Here is a 21,560-nt window from a genome sequence, read left to right on the forward strand (position 1 = left end):
CATAAAATCCTCCGTTTACCAAAACATGTCCATCATATTCTCAGGTCATCGCCTTGACAACAACATCCATCTGAGAAAGAAAAGAAACAGGTGCTGCAATGGTCTAGTCAAAGTCCAGATTCATCTCTGACTGAGATGCTGTGTTGGATTCTTTAAACTCCTCCGCAGCATCGCAGCTGGGTCTGTAAAACAGGAAGTGACATCAGCCCGCCACTAACTGCTGGCCTGGAACTGGTCCCAGTCTGGGTGAACTGGTCCCAGTCTGAGTGAACTGGTCCCAGTCTGGGTGAACTGGTCTCAGTCTGAGTGAACTGGTCCCAGTCTGGGTGAACTGGTCCCAGTCTGAGTGAACTGGTCCCAGTCTGGGTGAACTGGTCCCAGTCTGGGTGAACTGGTCTCAGTCTGAGTGATCTGGTCCCAGTCTGAGTGAACTGGTCCCAGTCTTAGTGATCTGGTCCCAGTCTGAGTGAACTGGTCCCAGTCTGGGTGAACTGGTCCCAGTCTGAGTGAACTGGTCCCAGTCTGAGTGAACTGGTCCCAGTCTGGGTGAACTGGTCTCAGTCTGGGTGAACTGGTCCCAGTCTGAGTGAACTGGTCTCAGTCTGGGTGAACTGGTCTCAGTCTGAGTGAACTGGTCTCTGTCTGGGTGAACTGGTCTCAGTCTGAGTGAACTGGTCTCTGTCTGGGTGAACTGGTCCCAGTCTGGGTGAACTGGTCCCAGTCTGGGTGAACTGGTCCCAGTCTGGGTGAACTGGTCCCAGTTATATAAACAGTTCTGGTTTGGTTTTGGTATCCGGTCTGCAGGAAACTTTGTTCACTCCTGAATTATTGCTGAATCTCCTCCATGTTTGAGTTGTTTTGGTTTTGCTCCGATGTTTACAAACATTCTTTATGTATCATAACCGTCTCAGAAAGACGCTCAGCTTGTGTTGTGTAATATTTTAGCTGCTACTGGTGAGAAAATCTGATTTTAGCTTTAATCTAGGAGTTTTTGTAAGGTTTTGATTTGGTTTTTATGTTTATTGGGTTTTCGTGATGTTTATTTCAATAAAAGACACTGGAGGCGTCGACTCTTTAGCACAAATATAGAAATTTATTTCAAAAAAGGAAATACAAACCAACATGGTGCGCGTCAGCGACACGCCTTCAAGTGAGACTCAAAACGCCGCGGATTGGACCTTTTCTTCAGACAGAAAAGGAAACATGTCCGCTGCATCCACATGTTCTGTACACACATGAACAATTGCACTTTGTAAAAACAGCTAAAGGAAACGACACATTCAGACTTTACAACACTTTTCTCTGCACGTACCAGAACCTCACACGTTTCCAAACTTCCTCACTTTCATAGCCAACCAATCACGTTCCAGCCTTTTCTTGTGACATCTTCATAGCAGCTCAGTTCCTCGGATCGAGCTCATTTACCAGACAGACATGTGCAATCTACATGGAGGGAAAGAAAGGGCTGCATGACTCCTGTTTGTACAACCGAGGCGATTCTGAATCGTGTGCGAATTTCTACGTTTGACAGAAGGCGCAGCAGGTTTAGTGTTTTGCTTCATTACAAATGAATCAGCTGTGTTTTCTGTGGCCATGCACTCCCCAAGCTTTCCCTTCAATATGAAGGATTATTACCAGTAATTAATTTCCCTCAGCTTACAGACGTTGTCACATTGAGCGGGACATCTCAATCAGTGCATGTTCAGCTAATGCATCCCGTCCTCATGTGCACTAAGAGTCTTTATTTTAGTGGGCAGGCACAAAGAGAAGGCACATTTCAACATATTTTACAGAGCAGAGCTGTTTTCAGGTGATTCTCTGCCGGACGTCCCTCCTGCTCCTCCAGTTTAATCATTGACTGGCCCAGTGAGCGGTTCCGGCTGAAAGCAGGTCAGTTGAACTCGGGGTTTTGTCTGGTTTTTGTACCTTCAGGTTCAGTTTGCTTTGAGTCGATTGGACTCAGGCCCGGAGCTGGCTCTGGCGCTCTCACCAGTAAGGCACGGTGCTGTCGATGTGACCCCAGCTCTGCCAGCCCGGGAACAGTCCGCTGGACATGCGTGGGCTGCCGAACTGATCGAAGTCCAGCTCCGGGACCTTGGCGACCCCGGCTTTGTGCTCCGCCGGTTTCTGCTGCGCCGCAGAGTCTCTGCTCATGCCCTCTCCGCTCCAGCCGACGTGCTTCAGAGGGTAGTTCTTGCCTTCGTTATTGTCCCAGTAGGTCTGGCCCTGGACCCGGAAGCAGATGCAGAACTCGATCCGGTTCTGGGGCGGGGTGTACGCCGGGAGCTCCAGCTCGAAGGCGAAGGTGTCGGTGTCCTGGCAGCCGTAGACGTTGTTCAGGAAGCTGCAGTCGATGTCGCTGAAGGTCGCCCACGAGTCGTAGGTGACCCGTACCTGCACCGACTTCTCATAGCCCACGTTCCGGACCTTGATGGTGCCGGTCAGCGAGCGCTCCTGCAGCGAGCAGTTCTCCAGGGAGACGCAGTTCCGGATCAGCCGGTTCCGGAAGTCCAGGTAGTCGGCGGAGGGCTGCTTGAATTCAAGCGCCAGGCTGCGCACCGAGCTGATCTTCAGGTCCATGGTGGCGTTCTCCAGGTCGCTCATCTCGAACTGCAGCTCCTCCGCGATCCCGTCCACCGGCTTGTTCTGGTACGGCTCGTCGTCGAACTTGGAGAAAACGTGGATGGCGGTGAGTGACAGACCCTTGGTGTCGGCGAACACAACGCTCTTCTTCATGGGCTTCTTCTTGGCCCAGGCCACGTGGGCGCCGTCGTCGGCCCCCCGGCGCTGGCTGCTGAGGCAGGGCCGCAGCGGCTTGTAGAGCTGCTGGCTGCGGCTGCGGGCGCTGGGCTGGTTGGCCCGGTTCTTGGCCCGCTGCAGGTCGCCATAGGAGCTGATGAAGCTCCGCAGAGGAGGCGGAGAGTGGCTGATGTAGAACCTCATCGCCACGTCGGTCATCACTGGGCCAGGCATCGCGGATGGACTGAAGGACGTGAGCACACTGAAGGAGAGAGAGGAGGAACCAGAAAGTTCCAGAAGGATCAGAATCTGGACGACTGTAAAAACCAATTCAACTTCTTTTACTATTAAAACGTTTAAAATCAACACACTGCAGAAACACGCAGCCTCACCGAGCTGTTCAGTCCAGTTTCAGGTGCAAATGTCTTAAATAAAACCAAACTAATGTACAAGCAGCTACTTAGCAAAATACGTTCTTAACATTAATGAAACAGTTGCACTGGAGGAAACGTTTTATTATAAATGAAATTATCTACCAGGGGAAATAGTACTTTTATTATAAATATTAAAGAATTATTGACTTTATTTTTGGACAAGTGATCCGACTCACATCCTGATTGTTTTTATTTGTAATAATTCCACATTATTCACTAGTCTGGTATAGTAAATTATTTTTCATTATTGTTATGTTTTTAACACTTTAAAACCTTTTTTTAGCTTTTATACCTGAAGCTGCTGCTTCACCTGGACTTGCAGGACAATAAAGACTTTTTCTTTTTTATTCTAAAACAAACTGTTTACTTCTGCAAACTTTTCTTATTTCCGGTTTATCAAGATATTTGCACTAGAAACTAGAGACTGAAATATGTTTCAGCTGAACTGACGCAAACATTTGACGCATTTAGGTCAAATTTGAACTTTTCCTACATAAACTTTAGAGCTCATTTCATCTAAACGAGCTCTATAGTTACAGTTCTGATGTTTCTTACCTTGCAGCACTCATGGAAACAGAATCGGAGCCTCCGAGGAGAAAAAGGCAGAAGGTTTTCAGTCCAGCGCTGCGGGTCTCATGCTGCGGTCACTCCCCCTTCGCTTCGCTCCCTCAGTGCCGGGCTTTGCTCAGCACTCTGCGATTTCAACTGCCTGCAACGCAACATTTGCATATGCAGTCATCTGGGCTGCGCAGGCAGCCAATGGGGAAGCCAAAGGCCAGTCCGCAGCGGCCAATCAGCTGCCAGCAGGCCTGGCTGCGGGCCAGCTGATTGGGGGAGTGACGCGTCATGGCTGACATTCCTCGGCTTGTTGCCTCAGCAGCAGTAAGAGAACCGTGATGGACCCCTGCTGGCTGCCGGGGAGGATCCTCTGGACCGGAACCAACATCCCGTTATAGAACCGTTCATGAATAAAAGTCTCTCAAAGCAACTTCATCACATCATGTCATCCAGTAAAGACAACTGAGTAGGAGTAGAACTACGTCAACATATTTTTACTCAAGTAAAAATAAAAAGTATTTGGTAAAAAGGTTGCAAAACATATTTAATATTTAAAAATTACATCATCAGATGGACACAAATATAAAGTAATTTCTCTGTTTTAAAGACCAGAATGACAATAATTCAGTGAAAAAGCACAAAATCTTACCCAGTATTTTTGTTCTAGTTTCTAGTGTGAATATATTAATACACTCAAAATAAGACAAAACTAATTTATAACTTTTCAGAAAGAAATAGGAGCCAGATTATTTCCCTTATATTTTATAAGGAAAATAATCTGCCAGTGAAACTTTTTCAGAAATATTGAAGAATCATTGATGTAAAATAATCTCCTACATTTTGTTGAAAAGTTACTTTTAAAATAGTTTTTTTCATTATTTAAAGTGTTTTTGTAGTGTTTATTCAAATTACATAACTACAAAGTAAAACCAGGAAAAGAAACATTTTTTCCTCATCAGTTTCTTTCTAAAACTTCAGAAACTTTAACTGAAGCTGCAGGTTTTTGTTTCTGGTCCAAACATGTTTGCTCTTCATTCAGGGAGGAGACAGAAGCTTTACTCAAATAAGAGAAGCAAGAAGTAAAAATGCTCCTCAAGTTACATCTTTTTCAAAACGTTACTCAAGTAAATGTAATTAGTTTCTTCCCAGCTCAGGCCAGAAATAATTAGGAGCAACTTTCCCAGAACATTTCCTCAGTGCCGATGAAAGGAGGAAACTCTTAGCTTCTCTCCACTGAAGGAGCTTTTAGCTCCAGATGGATCGTCTCTGATGAGCCGTGAAGCTTTCAGCTTCTGCTCACCTTTTATTACAAGATGCTTCATCTGATGTGGAAATAAACACAAGTCAAGATGAGTTTTCTGCTGTTTTGGCTGTTTTTGAAGTTTTCTGACCTTATTGATTTCCAGCTGAGTTAAACATTACTAAAGCATGTGGATCATTTAAACATGGAACAGAAATTGGATGAACTTCCTTCAGGGAGCTGTTGTGTTTCTCGTTGTGACCTGCTGGCTCATCATCTGACACCGAGGATGAAGGTTTAAGAGGTGAAGAGCAATCAGACTTTATTTATAGAGCATGTTTGGTGCAGCTGAATGTAGCAGCTTTTATTTTACCAGACATGAAGCCACCAGAGACGTTCAAATCCTCAAACCGAGTCAGACACAAAATAAATAATGTTACGGTTCATAATAAGAAAATATACATGATTATATAATTGCAGCAGAAAAATATCACTTTTTGTTAACAAAAGTCTAAAGGATCATTGGAAAATATGCATAAACAATAACAGACATAAATATGTATAAGAAGTAAAAACATGACATTTTTTCTTTTAATCAATTTTCTCTCTTTTTTACTACAGTTGTCATAAAATATAGAAACTCCTGCTGTTGATTACATTGTATTATTTTCACCATAATTTACCTTAAAACACCACATCGGTTTAAAAATGTTAAATATCTCCTGAAGGTAAAAGAAAAGAGGAAACAGTGAAAGTTTGGACCCGACCGCCTGTTTCTTTATTTTTACATTTTTCCAACAGAATCTACTTTGAGGAAAACACTTTGATTTCCAGACATCCACAATAAGATATTTCACTAATTTATGTTAATTAGTCTCACTGCAGTTTCAGTATTTAAATCTCATTCCCTCCATTTTTATTCATCTGCTTTACTTTCCAAACAAGAACTAATGATCTCCTTAACCTTATTTATATATTTTAGCATTTTAAGTCGTGTATTTTCATGTGTTTTATTAAATTACACTGTCCTCTTTCAAATAAATACATTAAATCAGCATTTTAAAGAACATGTTTCTCCTTGTTCTTACATTCATAAACATAATAATGTATGGCTGTCGCTGCTCTGAAATTTGATAAAGTTTTGTGTAAATGTCTGAGGCAGAGCTGGTCAAACATTCAGAAAACACTTTCTAATTCTGAGTGAGAGAAGAAGATCAGTGATCCAACCACTGGAAACGTAGTGATTGGATTAGAAACATTAATCAACTCTGAGAAATGAAATCAAGGTGTTACAAAGTCAGCTGCTTGAATTCACTCTGCTAAAACACGGCCTGGACTCCTGGCCTGGACTCCTGGCCTGGACTCCAGGCCTGGACTCCAGGCCTGGACTCCTGGCCTGGACTCCAGGCCTGGACTCCAGGCCTGGACTCCTGGCCTGGACTCCAGGCCTGGACTCCAGGCCTGGACTCCAGGCTTCTACTCAGTTAACTTTGCTGCAGCATCATTTTCATAACCCAATCCTGAACCAGGAACATTTATAAAGTAAGGAAGTTATTTTATTTTCTGGATTTCATTCACCTGTTGCTCATCGTGTTTCTGTAAACTTCAGTTTGTTTACATCAGGGATGGTAGGACAGAGGATGACCTTTGACCCCACCATGCGACCCCTGTGCTCTCCAACAGGAACTCTGCAGAGATTTTTACCTTTCTTTGCATCTTCATCCCTCTGGAAGGAAAATGTTGCTTTTAACAGCTGGACTTGATTTAAACTTTTTAATTTTCTCTCTTGTGCAAATATGAGCAGTAATTTTTCATATTGTTTTTTATTCTTTTCTCAGCTCATGAATGGAATGTTTTCCTGTTTTTCCCATTTTGAAGAATTAATTCCCAATTCCAAATTCCCAAAACACTGACCAGTTTCAAACAGTAACGTTTTTTTCACTGTCAGGTTCTGTTCTGTTCCCAAACCTTCATCAGGTGGAACATTGGACTTGGACGTGACGACCAGAACCGGTTCTGGTACCGTTCTGTTCCTCAGAGGCTGGAATAGAAACAGTTTGGTTTGCAATATTTAAATCTGTTTGTTTTTTAATTACTGCCAATTTTATAACGTATGATGTAACCTGCCGTTCTGTTTTAAAGGCTTCAGGTTTCTATTTTACGTTTCATCTCTAAACTTCTTCAACTCTTCTGGTGTTTTATTTCAGTCAGTTTCTGCTGTAAATCTCTGTTTTTCTCACCTGACTGTAAAAACTGCTGGTCTGAATATCATCTGATTGGCTGAGGTTCTTCCTCTGTTTCTCCTCAGGTGAAACAGATCAGATGAGATTAGAAGAAGCTTTAAAGGAGGCAGGATGAGGCTTTTCACCTGCATGTCTTCATTGTTAGTCTGTTTGGTTTTATTGCAACACTGAATCTTCCTGCCAGCCAACAGAGTTGGACAGAATAGAAATAGTTATTTAATCTTTGTTTGTCTTTTTTCTTTTTCGGGCAGAACATTTTGGCTCTAAAAGTGACGACCTTTGTCTGTTTGCTTTGCCCGATCCTCTGGTTTTCTCAGGGGGTGAAGAACATTTTGTCCTTTTAATGATCAAATCCCAGCAGATTCATCCTCATTCTGAAGACTTTATAGTAAAAAGAACCAAAATAACCACAAGGTTTCCTCCTTAAAGAGCTAGACGGCTTCCATATCTGCTGGAGGTCAGAGGTCAGGGGTCATGAATTATTTTGTCACTCTGATGGCTTTCACAACCCAAACAGTGTTGTTTTACACGTGAACCATCCAGAGTGAAACTTTAGACTGCAGCAGCTCCACGCCGTTCTCACATGGCCTGGGATGGTAACGATCTGAGGCCGTCTGGCTCTGAGCAGCGAACCCACCGCCTGCAGGTTGCATCACAACGCTTCTCTTTATAGAGCTGCTGCAAAATGAACTAAAACAAATCATCCCTAAGGAGAAGCAGGCTTTAGTCACTCATTCAAGTTCATCTTCATCATGAAAGCTGTTTTTTCCCCTGTTTTAATTTAAATAAAACTAGAAAAGTTGATGAGATTCTTTTGGTGGATCTTGAGAAAACACCTTTCATTTCACCTGTTGATTCTGGCTCATGTTTAAATGTGAAACCCAGAACTGGAGAGCTGAGTGAGCTGCAAGGATCAGGCAGCAGCTGATCATGCCAAGGAACAAGACCGAGATTTAAAACGGAGCCAGAGAAAGAAAAACTAAACAGAAACTTAATCCTGGGATCTTCTGCTGGAATAAACTGAGATTACAGGCTGAGCTGGAGGTTAAACCAGATGAGTTATGAAACCCATCAGGGGGGCGAGGATTAAAACTTCTGCATGAAGGAGAAACTTTTCATGCTCACTGACTTATGAGAAACTCTTTAAAATGTCCAAAAACAAAAAGCAGCTGCTGATCGTCAACCTAAAATAGTTTTCTAAAAACTTTAAAATGTAGGAAAACAGAAAATCTCTGTTCTGTTTTCGCTCCTAAAGCAGGTGAAGCAGCAGCAGCTCCGGTCAAAGGTCAGATAAACACAGCAGGCCCTGTTATCATACGGCAGCATGCATTAATCATTAACAGTTATGAATTTTGCAAATGAGATATTTAATCTAAAGAAAGTTAATTTTTAATACTATAGACTCAAATCCTTCCTTCCTGATGTTTGTGAAATGGCAACAAAATTAGCAGAATATACATTTATGGAACTGTTTATGCCAATAATTGATAAAGATCGAATGTTTTTATGATTTGTCTGAGATATTTTTGATGTTTTTTCCATAAGTTGATGTGGGAGTTTCTGTTTTTCAGAGTGAAAACGTTCCCTGACCTGGTTTGGTATCAGCGGTCTGACTTTAGGGTCATGTTTGTGTTTTTCTCTCAGCCTTCATGTGGGTCGGTCGGTCATGGAGGTGACCTGGGACAGAGAGGCTTAAAGAGACACTCATGATGTTCCTGTCCATTAACGGACCCAAACTTTCATCAAACATCACAGCAAAAATAAATAAATCAAAAGCCAAAAAGACTCACAGAGTTCACAACCTTATGCTGAAGATCTTTAATGGTGCTGATCCATTCAGTGATTTAAGTCTGTTCTCTCTGTGAAGCACCATAGAAAAGAACTGGGTGGTGTAGAACTGGGCTGTGTAGAACCGGGTGATGTAGAACTGGGTGGTGTCTCTATCCTCCTGGTTCTAGTCAGAACTCCAGCAGCAGCGTTCTGGACCGTTGGGCTGTCAATCGGACCTGTGAAGACGCTGCTGCAGGAATCAAAAACACTAAACGCCTGGATGAGTTTCTCTGATCTGAGACTTTACTCTTCTGGTCCTGGAAATGTTCCTCAGGTGATAAAAGGTCCACTTTTAACTGTCTTTATGTGGCTCTGAAGGTTCAGGTCAGAGGTCAGAGGTCATCCTGATCTCTAGTTTCCAGCTGGAAGAACTGAAGCTGTGTGTTGACTCTAGATTGTCCCTCTTTAGGGCCGAAGATAATAACTTCAGTTTATTGACATTAGCTCATTAGAAAAATTCACTCACTTAGTTGAAGTTCGTCGACCAATCAGACGAAGACTTGAAGTGACCTGCACAACGACAGTTCAGTACGTTCACAGGTGAAGTGTGTGTTTGCTTCACAACAGCAGGTGAGTTGTTGGAGCAACAATAGCAGAGAAGTGAAGCTCAATGCTTCATGATTGTGGAGAATTGTTGAGTCCATCTGTTCTGTCTGTCCAGAACCTCCAACACAGCAGAACTTCAGAACCTTCAGGACCAGTTTCTCCTCCAGTCTCCACTATTTACACCTCACTGCACCAAACACTGAAACTGAGCCGACAACAAAGAACCAGGAAGTCATTACCAGCCACTTGGTGCTAACAAGGCAGACAGAGAGACTTTGTTGAACGCAGCTGGAAGGAAGAGTTTTCTTTTCCTGAGGCCAAACTGGAGCATCTTCTGAGCCTGAGCAGAAAGAAATCCACAACTTTCTCAACAAGTTAGCCTAAAGATGTTGACATTTTCCTAGTAACCTAAAAACTCATAACTTTAAAAACAGATACTATATCTTTACTATATTTTTCACCTATTGAGGTCAAGGTCATGGTGAAAAACAAGCTAACCTGACCTGCTAGTGACTTACTGTTTACTATATTAGCTATAGTTAACACCATTAGCAGGAGCTAACACCATTAGCAGGAGCTAACACCATTAGCTATCGTTAACCCCATTTGCAGGAGCTAACACCATTTGGTAGCGCTAGCGCTGTTAGCAGGAGCTAATGCAAAATCAAAACAAACTGTAAGATAATCAGTGGCTGTTTAAGTCTTAAAAGCGTATTTGAGAAATTGATTTGTTCCTGATGCTGACAGTAATCAGTTTGTGTTAGAAGCAGCAGATCAGGACAAACACCAACTTCTCATTCGACTCTTCCTCTGTTTGGTTTTCCTCATTTTCATCTCCATCTTGTCTTTTCTGCACTACAGTATTTTTACTGTGTTTTAACTTCTGAAATAAATATTAATCACATTTTGAACTGCTTTGTTGCTGAAATGTGTTACAGAAATAAAGTTTGGTGTTGGTCACCATTTCACAGACAAACTGAATTTAAATAAACCAACTGAACTACAGTAAAAGGTTTATCATAATAGTTAAAAACATAATTCAACAGAAATATCCAGACTTCAGAAAGCCTCTCATCTTCTCCACCATCAGCACTGTCTGCATATTAAAATCTAATTTCTACCAGTCGCAGCAGCAGTTTGAATATCGGTATCATCAGTTCTGTCTGTTGTGATGTTAACAAAGAGAACTTATAGAAAACATGTGGACCTGGTATCAGAACCAGAACCATCCTGTTTCTCCTGGTCAGGACTCCTGAAGAGGATCAGAGCCAAACATCCTGCTGGTCTGGACACTTTGAATAAACCGGACAGATGCAGAGCGCTTCCATCGGCCCACATGCAAATCCACCATGTGACCTCAGCTGGGACCACTGGGTCGTGACCTCTGTGTCCAGTGACCTTCACGCTCTGTTAGGACCATCAGGCCGACCTGATAACAGAACCGCTCTGCCAGTGATGGCACCACTGGTTCCATTGGTTGCTTTAAACATGGCCGCTTCCTGACCTCCTAACAGGGAAACTGACAATCATGTTTAGCCATAGACAGTCGCTTCCATTATCATTGACTTTACAGCAATTCATCATACTGATCATGCATGTGGCGACAGTGGAGAGGAAAACTCCCCTTCAACTGGACCAGATCCTGGCTCGGTGTGAGCTGCTATCAGCCACGACCGACTGGAGGTTTAAGACAGAGCAGACAGAAAGAAACAGCAGAACTGATCCAGGAGTACTTTCTATGTTCATGGAACGTTAATGTCAGGACGGGGAGAACCATTAGGTTCTGTGGTCCAATGAGGAGTATCTGACTGATTGGTTGGTCGACTGATATGAACTTTGATACATTTTTAAATCTTTAATATCTTTCTTCATAAAATGTTCAAGACAAACAGTTTCTTGTTTCTTTGTAACAGAAAACTTACAAAATCATCTAATCTAATTATCCTTGTTTTTCTTGCCAGTCACTGTTTGTCAGAGTAAGTCATAATCAAACCTTTCCCTCCAGCTACGTAATGGTTTTTCAACGGGACCAGTACCACCAGTCCAGTTGACATGAAACCGTCTCCTTCATAAGTCTCTGGTCTGCTGGATGTGAAGCATAAAGCAGGAAGGTTGTGACACTTTGGCTGACAGGCAGAAACCATCCGTCCGGTCTCCAGGCTGCCAGTTGGCACGGTTACCATTCATGTAGCAACGGCCTGCAGACAAAACAGATCAGGAGAGGAAATTGGATGCCATGATTGGCTGACAGCAGTCACATGACCTGGATCTCTTTTAAGACACTGACAGCTCAGAAGGTTTTATGTATTCCTCTGTTTACCAGCAGAGCTCACCTTAATCTGACATGGCAGCATGAGATCCAGTATGAAAATAGTCGAGATTCTTTCCAAATGAACATTCACTTTAAGGAGGAGGGCGTTTCTTCTTCTGGTTTGGAGGTAATGAAATAACTTCAGGGTCAATAAATCAGCTCAGAACCTTTAACAAGAGCAGAGGAGAAACCAGAAAAAGTCTTAATAGAGAATGTCAACTCCAATCAAACTCCAGTTCAATCAATATGTGAACGCCAAGCGGACTGGAGACTGTTTCAAATACAGGAAGTGGACTACATTCAGGGTAGATGCAACCAAAACAAACACACTAATCTTGCGCTGGTGCAGTGGTTCCCATAGTGTGGGGCGCGCCCCCTAGGGGGGTGCAGTGCCGTTGCAGGGGGGCAAAGGAAGTGATGTGGATGAATGGAAGAAAAAAAAACAGTTACACAAAAGTGTTTCACTGTAAAGATGGTTTGTAGTTTGTTTTGTTGTAACCTGAAGTGTGAAATAAACTTCAGTGGAGTTTGAAAACAAAATGTGTGTTTAGGTTTATGTCTGGTTGAACGATGTGTGCCATGCTGATTTTTTTTCTTTTTTAGGGGGGATTTTATTGTAATCCCATAGTGGGAACCACTGGGCTAGTGGGAGGAATGTCTTCAGCCAAAGACGAAAGAAAAATCCTACAATGGTTAAAATCTGACGCCTCCATTTTTGTTTCCATTTGGTGAAGAAGGAAGTTGCCTCAGTGTCTTTTTAAAAAGTTTTTGTGTCGTTTCCTTCAGTGGTCCTTGGTGCAGCGCCCCCACAGGCCGGGAGGGGAACAGTTTGGTTTGACTCAGAGCAGAGAGGAAGAACCTCAGCTGGAGGTGGAGCAGATGGTGGAGTTCTGGTTCCAGTAGAACAAACCTTTAGCTTTGGTGCTCAAAGAACTCTGTTGTGTCAAACTTCAGTTTTCGGCCAAGAAAACTCCTCCATTCCTTCCTTTTTTTAGCTTAGATTTTATTATTGTATTTAATAAAATCATTCTCTACTGAAATGTCCAGACCCTCCTGTAGTACTGTCACGACCCTGAGGTGGGTTGTGACCCCCATGTTGAAGACCTCTATATTATAATGTATTTTGTGGATTTTTAAACCCAAAACAAAGATTTTTATTTGCCTTAAGAATATTTGATACTTTCTGTGCTACACTGAGTTCATCAGATTCTTTATCTAAACACTAACTGTGTAAATGAGAATCTACTCTTTGAAAAACATGCAGAAAAATTACATTTAAATAAAGAAAGTGAAAGAACAGAGCAGTTAATGGACCAAACACTATCATAAAGCAGCATACACTGTGGACATGTAATCTGTAGTGTGGTCCAACTCTGGCTCTCCTTCATGCACTGAGGGCACAGAACCTGTTGCTAAGCCTCTGACCTCAGATCCCCTCCTGGCACCGCTCCGGTATCCGTCAGATTCTCCCGCCTGCAGAATCCAGTAGCAAAGTTCAGGGTCGGATTAAATATTGCTGGGATGGATATAGATGTCCTGAAGAGGTTCATCCTGAAGGAGATGACGTCCAGAAACCATCCAGGTTGGTTTCCGGTCGTCGTGTTTCAGGTTGTCTTTCTCCTGATTCTGTTTTGTTGCTTATTTTTTAACTATTTAATCAGATTTCTGTGATTTTTGTCAAAACCTCTCACAGAATTTCTCCATTATTAATAGTTTGGCCTTGTTTTGGATTACTTGTTCGTTAGTGTGACCTTTGACCTAGAGATGCCAGAGAGGTCCTGACTGTGTAACAGCTGCAGAAATAGAAACAATCAAGCTGAGCGATCAGAGGAAAACAAACGGCTCCTCTGACAGGATTAGCGGCTCAGTCGGTATTTTCAGCTGCAGGTTGCAGAGCTGAGAGGCGGAAAGGTGACGCCTGTCTGCCAGCAGCTTCATCTGGCAAATTGTTCACCAGTAAGAAAATCTCCTGTATCAGCAGAGGCTCCTCTGACTGCAGGTTCTGGCAGAAGGTTCTGGACGTGACCCGAAGGTTTTTTGCAGCTTTGGGTTTCATGCTGACGGTTCAGCGTTAGATAATTCTGCACTGTAAGTTCACACAGAATGACGATCAGGCAGGAATCTGGTTGTTTCTGCAGGGATCTAAACAGAACCTGAACCAGAACTGCAGCAGCCTTTGGACCTGATCAGAACCCTGATCAGAACCGTGCAGGCCGCTGCAGCGGGCCGTAGAGGTGTGTCTGTGTTTACATCGGGTCGGATCAGGCCTGCTGCCTACGTGATCCGTGGTATGAGGTTTTCCATTTTCACTTCGGCTCCAGCTGGCAGCGCCGGCAGGAATGTGGGTCACAACCCGACCTTACATAACCCGGGACACACCCCCATGACTCTTCACAAACAAGTCCGGTCCTGTTGGTCCGAGGAGGCCGGGCTTGAAACCAGAGGAAGGCCTGCAGCTGGAGGCCCGACTGGCAAAAACTGATGATTCTGGTCGGGTTCTGCAGGACAGTGCCGGTTAAAAACAAAATGGCTGCTGGAAAAATGAACCTTCAGTCCTGCAGACCCGACCGTCTCCGTTCATTTAGCTGGTTAAAAAGTGCAGAATTTGTCTTCAGGTTTTTATTTCGATAAATATCAGTGTTTGATGCAGCGTTGCTCTTTTAGCCTGGACTGGATTTTCCTCTCTGCTTCCTAAACTGAAGCGTCTGGGATTTAAAATCAGACACTTCCAGCTTTTCACAGCAATACATTTGAAATTTAAGTAAACTGAGTCAACAGAAGCGTTTTGTTCCTCTCATGCAGTCGATTCAACGTTTCATCTGGATGCATCCGATCAGATCCTGTCACAACAACCATCCAGCTGTCTTGTGTCTGATCTCATTAAGCAGCAAGCAGACAGACGGACGGCAGGTGTGGCGCCGCCTGAAAAGCTCCAATCAGGTGAGGAATGGAAACACCTGTTCAGGCGCTGATCAGTCCTGAAGGTCGTGGGAAAACGGCTCATTTTTCTCACACTGGGCTGAACGTGTTCCTGATGAACAGAACCTCTGGTTCTGATGAAACCACAGCAGAGCCTTGCCTGAGTTTCTGGAAACACCCGGCGGTGTGAGGCGGCAGCAGGACGGACAGTCAGCAGAGAAATCTCCTCTGAACACAGAGAAACTTCTCATTAAACCGATTTCTGACCAATATCTGTTCAGAAAATAAGAACAGAAATCTCTGGGGCAAAAGTTCTGTTTTTCACGCTGAAGTTCATTTTACGTGGCAGCAGTTATTTGTATGCATTTGAGTAATAATCATATAAAATATTTAAATCCTTCCACTAAATTAAAAGTAACACAGTTTCACAGCTGCTGTTTTCTGTTAAATAAGAAATGTAATTATGTTCATATTGGAGGTTTTTCCATGTTGCATAAAGTAGATGTTGAACTGGTTTAACTGGTGCTGATCCCAGCCTGAGCCCCAGTTGGTCACTGGTCAGCCAGTTTGACCTTCAGGAAGGTTTTCAGCGTCTCCTCTGTTCACAGATCCCACCTTAACGTCACTTCCTGCAGCCCCACTCCCACAGGACAAACACAGCTGGAACATTCACCCAGACTTTAAGTAGGACACATTACTCTCCAGACACGTCAGCTGATATCGGAGCAAAGCTGCTGCTTGTGCAAACATCAGGCGATAAGGCAGGGGCCAGCATCAGGGGCCAGCATCAGGGGTCAACATCAGGGGTCAACAGAAACCCCACATGGCTTTCTGGACTTTCACCATAAACACAGAACCTGCCGGGAAAGCAGATGCTTTAAAGAAAATCCTTACTTTCCCAAAGGTCAAGTCGTTTGTTTTCCTCATTGATCGAACATCAGCGAGTTTCGCTGGGGCTTCATAAGATTCGAATTTAAATTCAGAACCTTTTACTCCGATCCCCTTAAACCACCTGGATATCCAGCCAGATATTATGGGATGCATTATAATTTATAGTGGATTATAAATTATAGTGGATTATAATTTATAGTGGATTATAAATTATAGTGGATTATAATTTATAGTGGATTATAAATTATAGTGGATTATAATTTATAGTGGATTATAAATTATGGTGGATTATAATTTATAGTGGATTATAAATTATGGTGGATTATACCTCCAGGTTATAATCCACTATAATTGGTTGAACTGCTCATCAAACAGACTGAACATCGTCGCAGGATGCAGACCATTGGTCTAGTCAAAGTCCAGATCTAAATCCTAACCTGTTAAATGATGTGGACTCAGCCTCTGTACACTGAGCTGCACTGCCAGTGAAGTCTGGTTGTGTTAATCAGATATTAATGAAGATATGAATATGTATCTCAGAAAGCAAAGCCTCATCCATCATCCTGCGTTTCTTTGTGTCATGTTTACCTGGTGAGAGTAGAAAGACGTTCATGGAGGCAGCAGCGCCGCCTCTGTTTACTGACTTCACTTCGTCTCTCCTGGTGAAAACCTGCTGGTGAAACTGGCGCTGGGAACAAGTGACATTTAACTTCCGCTGAATGTTTCATCATCCGCTCTGCTGAGCGCCTGATGTCTGAATCGCCCAGCAGGGCGACGGATTGTGTGTTTTACGGTAGATAAGTGGCCAAACCTGTTGGACTCATTTATCTCTCACGATGTGAGGAAAAATCATCTGGTTCTGATGCAGTTCAGTTCAACATGGTTCTGAAGATCAGTAAAATGGAGAACCAGTTAATGTCGTTTCAGGACGCAGAAGATAAAATTATTGTTAACATTTTATCTGTTCATGGTTTTTTCACCTACAGGAATCGTTCAATCAGATCTGATCATTTAAAACTCAAAATGTTTCCTCTGATTTCTAATCCTACTGTGATCCAACAGCGACCTCTAGTGGTGAGATGGATGCTAGCAAACCCTGTGAGCCTTCAGGACAGCTTCATCATTTATACACTTTGCAGATAATTTTTTTCTGCTGAAAATTCAGATAGTTTTGAAATTATTATGGAAAGTGTTGAGATGAATGTTAGCTTGGAAGTTTTTAACAGACCTTTCTATCTATCTTAAAAAAAACTGATGTCTATTTATTTCTCATTTTGTACTATTTATTTCTTTATCTTTGTATATTATGTATATACACATAACCTGCATCTTAACTCGAGTGGAGCAAATCTCAATCTCATTGTAATCTGCTGATGACAATGACAAATAAATCTTATCTTATCTTAACAGAAAGCTGCAGATTGTCACCATTAAAGTGAACCAGCACTGAGCTTGATCTCTGCTGGCAGCAGGTGACTGTGAAAGAGTTCAGAACCAACTTGAACCGGGGCCGGACTGGCCACCGGGAGAACCGGGACATTTCCTGATGGGCTGATCCCTCAGGGTCGCTGAGGGGCGGGGCCCAAGGTTGGGTTGATGTCACAGTTCTTGCTTCAACAGTGTTTGAACGGAACTTCCTTTTTTCCTACCCAGCAGACTCCAGAGCTATTTCAACTCTGCTCCTACTTGAACACTACTAAAGTAGTCGACGTAAAGTCTTAATTTTCTCAGTTTTTTTGTTCAAAACAGAAGAAAACGCCTGTGATCCATGATGTTCATGTGGGTCACTCTGGTTTCTGCCGCTATAAAACTCCCACAGACTGTGGGGAAAAGACTTCATCACCCTAGCTTTAGCTTTCTGCTGAAAAATGCCCTGCAGGGATTTGCATACTCAGAAGCATGAATGTAACCAATCACATGTCAATGAGAAAACAACTGAAACATAAAAGTTTCACAATCTTTCTCAGATTTTGGTACCACAACAGCCTTCTCTCATGTAATGTTTCACAATCTCATACTTTATTATACAAATTCAATAAGATTAATATTCACTAAGTTCACTTACTATATTACAGATTTGATCATAGAGTTTCCATTTTAGCTTTCCAGAGCAGATCTTAACTCACCCATTGAAATATAAATATTAATGACATTATCTCATTCTTAAATTATTTCCTCATTTTATAATCAGGTTTCTACCTTCCCTCTATTGTTCACTAATATTATTTGTAACATGTATCTTGGAAAATGTCAGCACAAACGTTGTTACTTTCTCCTCATGACTTGCTGTTGTTGTTCCATCAGTTACTAAACCAGGACAATCCGACTCTCTTCTTACACCGTTCATGGATTAATCATCTTCCAGACGTTCCCTCAGCCTGACGTTCCTCCCTCTACTTCCTGATTGAAGCTGGGCAGATCCAACAGCTGCTGAAGGTCAAAGCTGATTGGCTGCAGCATCTCTGCTCTGACTTGTGATCTGCAGAGCAGAGCTCAACCCAGTTTCTGTTTTCAGGAAGTGAAACTCACACAGTTGCTATGACTGAGAGCAGAAATGGAGCAGAATCAGCTGGACAGAGAAACTTTCTCCTGTTCCATCTGTCTGGATCTACTGAAGGATCCGGTGACTACTTCCTGTGGACACAGCTACTGCATGAAGTGCATTAGAACCCAGTGGGATGCAGAGGATCAGAAGGGAAACCACAGCTGCCCTCAGTGCAGGGAGACCTTCACACCCAGGCCTGTGCTGAAGAAAAACATCATGCTAGCAGCTTTAGTGGAGCAGCTGAAGAAGACTGGACTCCCAGCTGCTCCTGCTGACCACTGCTATGCTGGACCTGAAGATGTGGCTTGTGATGTCTGTACTGGGAGGAAGCTGAAAGCCTTCAGGTCCTGTCTGGTCTGTTTGGTTTCCTACTGTAGGAATCACCTCCAACCTCACCTTGATGTCCCTGGACTGAAGAAACACAAGCTGGTGGAGCCGTCCAAGAACCTCCAGGAGAACATCTGCTCTCAGCATGACGAGGTGATGAAGATGTTCTGCCGCACTGATCAGAAGTGTATTTGTCTTATCTGTTTAATGGAGGAACATAAAGACCACGACATAGTGTTAGCTGCAGCAGAAAGGACTGAGAGGCAGAGAGAGCTGGAGGAGAGACGAGGAAACATCCAGCAGAGAATCCAGGACAGAGAGAAAGATGTGAAGCTGCTTCAACAGGAGGTGGAGGCCATCAATCACTCTGCTGATAAAACAGTGGAGGACAGTGAGAAGATCTTCAGTGAGCTGATCCGTCTCCTCCAGAAAAGAAGCTCTGATGTGAAGCAGCAGATCAGATCCCAGCAGGAAACTGAAGTGAGTCGATTCAAAGATGTTCAGGAGAAGCTGGAGCAGGAGATCACTGAGCTGAAGAGGAAAGACGCTGAGCTGGAGCAGCTCTCACACACAGAGGATCACAACCAGTTTCTCCTCAACTACCCCTCACTGCCAGCACTCAGTGAGTCTACACACTCATCCAGCATCAACATCCGTCCTCTGAGACACTTTGAGGACGTGGCAGCAGCTGTGTCAGAGCTCAGAGACTTAATGATGGACGTCCTGAGAGACTCATGGACAAACATATCACTGATGGTCACTGAAGTGGATTTTCTACTGTCAGAACCAGAACCAGAACCAAAGAGCAGAGCTGGATTCTTTAAGTATTCATGTGAAATCACCCTGGATCCAAACACAGCAAACACAAAGCTGATTCTATCAGAGGGGAACAGGAAGGTGGCAGCGATGCATCAACGTCAGTCTTATCCTACTCATCCAGACAGATTCACCGGATGGCCTCAGGTTCTGGGCAGAGAGAGTCTGACTGGACGCTGTTACTGGGAGGTGGAGTGGACTGGGAGAGTTCGCTTAGCAGCTGCATACAAGAATATCAGCAGAGCAGGAGGTGGAAATGAATGTGGATTTGGAGGTGATGACAAATCTTGGGCATTAATTTGTTCACAAACCAGATTACAATTTGGTCATAACAACATCTGGACCTTGGTCTCAGGTCCAGTTCCCTCCAGAGTGGGAGTGTTCCTGGACCATGGAGCAGGTCTTCTGTCCTTTTACAGCGTCTCTGAATCCATGACTCTGATCCACAGAGTCCAGACCAGATTCACTCAGCCGCTGCTGGCTGGAGTTGCAGTTGGTTCTGAGTCATCTGCAGAGTTCTGTTCTGTAAACCCAACTAGGTCTTCTCTCTGATTGTTGATCAGGGTTCATGGTTCTGAAGTTTCTGCGCTGTTGTTCTGTTCATCTTTTGGTGTTTCTTTCATTCTTAAATGTCAGAAATATTTTTTTCATGAGAATCTGAACGTCTCTGGGCTCCAACAGCGTAGTTTTAATATTTGTATTGATGTATTAAATGTTCCGGTTTCTCTTCCTCTGATCTGCAGAAAAAATGTTCTTCTTGTTTAAATCAGTTGAGACTGAAGTGAACTGAACTTCCTTCTGTTTTCTTTATTGTGATTAAAAGAAGAAACTAAAACTAACATCAACCTAGAACTGATTCTGTTTTCTATGATTTAGATAGGAAAATAAATGTCTAGTTTTGTTTCTTTTGGCTTTCTTCAATAAAACAACTTGTTTACAGAGAAATTTGAAATTTATTCTCTTTGTTTTCACAGTATATTGTGAGTTTTTTCATTTAAAGTGCAGAAATATTTCTATCAGAGTCTCATGTGATGCTGGAGAAGACAAGCTGCTCACTAAGCCCAACTCACATCATGGATCTTCAAGTCATCCATAAAGTGCAATGTGCACTTACAAACTTTCTCCAGCTGGGGGCAGCAGAGATTCTTGAGTGTAGAACAAGAAGCTGCAGCTTCGTGAAGAAGGAGATTTGAGTCCAACAATAGGATACCAGGAAGAAGAACTTTCTGTTGATCTCAGGAAAGTTCTGGTTCTGCTGCAGGCGGTCTTTGGTTTAATTGGCCATCAAAGAACAGAACAGATAAATATTTCTGTGAATATTTGCTCTAAGAGTGTTGAACCTCAGCAGAGAAAATGACCACGAGCTTCCAGGAGAGATTTACTGTCGGCTGTCAGGCCAACATTGTAACTTTGCTTTTCTACTCTGGAGTAAAAAACAAAGTTTAGCTTTTATAAGTATAATTTTAAAACTTTGTGACCCACCTGTAGATAATCCACTGGGATGTGGAATCGAACCTTGCAGAACCTGTCAGTCAGTCACACTCAATGTTCTAATGGTGGAAAAACAACTTAATATTACAAGAAAAACATGATGCTAACTAGCCTTAGCATTCACAACAGATTCTGCTGACTGGGAGAAGCTGCAGTGTAGCAGAGAGAAGGAGGAGGGATGAGCATCGCCACATGAAGGATGATTGACAGCACTAAGACCCGCCTCCAGACTCTGATTGGTTGTTTCTAGTTAGCAGTAGGAGAAGGAAGATCACCTCAGTTTGTTTGACAGATTGTCTTTGTCATAACAAACTTCCATGACATGGTGACAATTTCTATAAATACATAAAAAAAGTTTTATACCAGCTACATACTGCAGCTGTAGGCCTGGTCTTACATTTTTATATCAGTTCATTATGATTTAAGCACGTTAGAAGTTTCTTATAAACATTTTAATAATGACATGAGGTGTTACTTAAATTTTCTCCAGCATTAATTATGTTTAAAACTAAAGAACTTGCTTCAGACAGAGGACAGAGTCCCACCAGGACGTCCCTCCGGGTCCATGTTGGTCGGTTCCAGCAGAGACCAGGAGGACAAACTGAATCTGAAGGAGAGCTGGGGAATAAAAGCTGATGTGAGGCGATGCAGCAGCTGCCAGAGCCTCTGC

General features: G+C 43.0%; 2 protein-coding genes across 2 annotated transcripts; one reads left to right on the forward strand and one right to left on the reverse strand.

The window, feature by feature from the left end:
* Nucleotides 1–1,070: 1,070 nt before the first annotated feature.
* On the reverse strand, nt 1,071–3,872 carry ppp1r3c (protein phosphatase 1 regulatory subunit 3C). The gene is made up of 2 exons (XM_005806109.3): nt 3,729–3,872; nt 1,071–3,001 (listed from the first exon to the last, which is right to left on the reverse strand). Exons 1-2 carry the CDS (start codon nt 3,740–3,742, stop codon nt 1,987–1,989), a joined length of 1,029 nt encoding a protein of 342 aa, XP_005806166.1. The 5' UTR covers nt 3,743–3,872; the 3' UTR covers nt 1,071–1,986.
* A 14,201-nt stretch (nt 3,873–18,073) lies between these two features.
* LOC102218801 (tripartite motif-containing protein 16-like) lies at nt 18,074–20,315 on the forward strand. The gene is made up of 2 exons (XM_023327907.1): nt 18,074–18,147; nt 18,227–20,315. The coding sequence occupies exon 2, from the start codon at nt 18,266–18,268 to the stop codon at nt 19,949–19,951; it is 1,686 nt and encodes a 561-aa protein (XP_023183675.1). The 5' UTR covers nt 18,074–18,147; nt 18,227–18,265; the 3' UTR covers nt 19,952–20,315.
* The last annotated feature ends 1,245 nt before the right edge of the window (nt 20,316–21,560 follow it).

This window comes from Xiphophorus maculatus, chromosome 22 (assembly GCF_002775205.1).
Source record: "Xiphophorus maculatus strain JP 163 A chromosome 22, X_maculatus-5.0-male, whole genome shotgun sequence".
NCBI classification, from domain to species: Eukaryota; Metazoa; Chordata; class Actinopteri; order Cyprinodontiformes; family Poeciliidae; genus Xiphophorus; species Xiphophorus maculatus.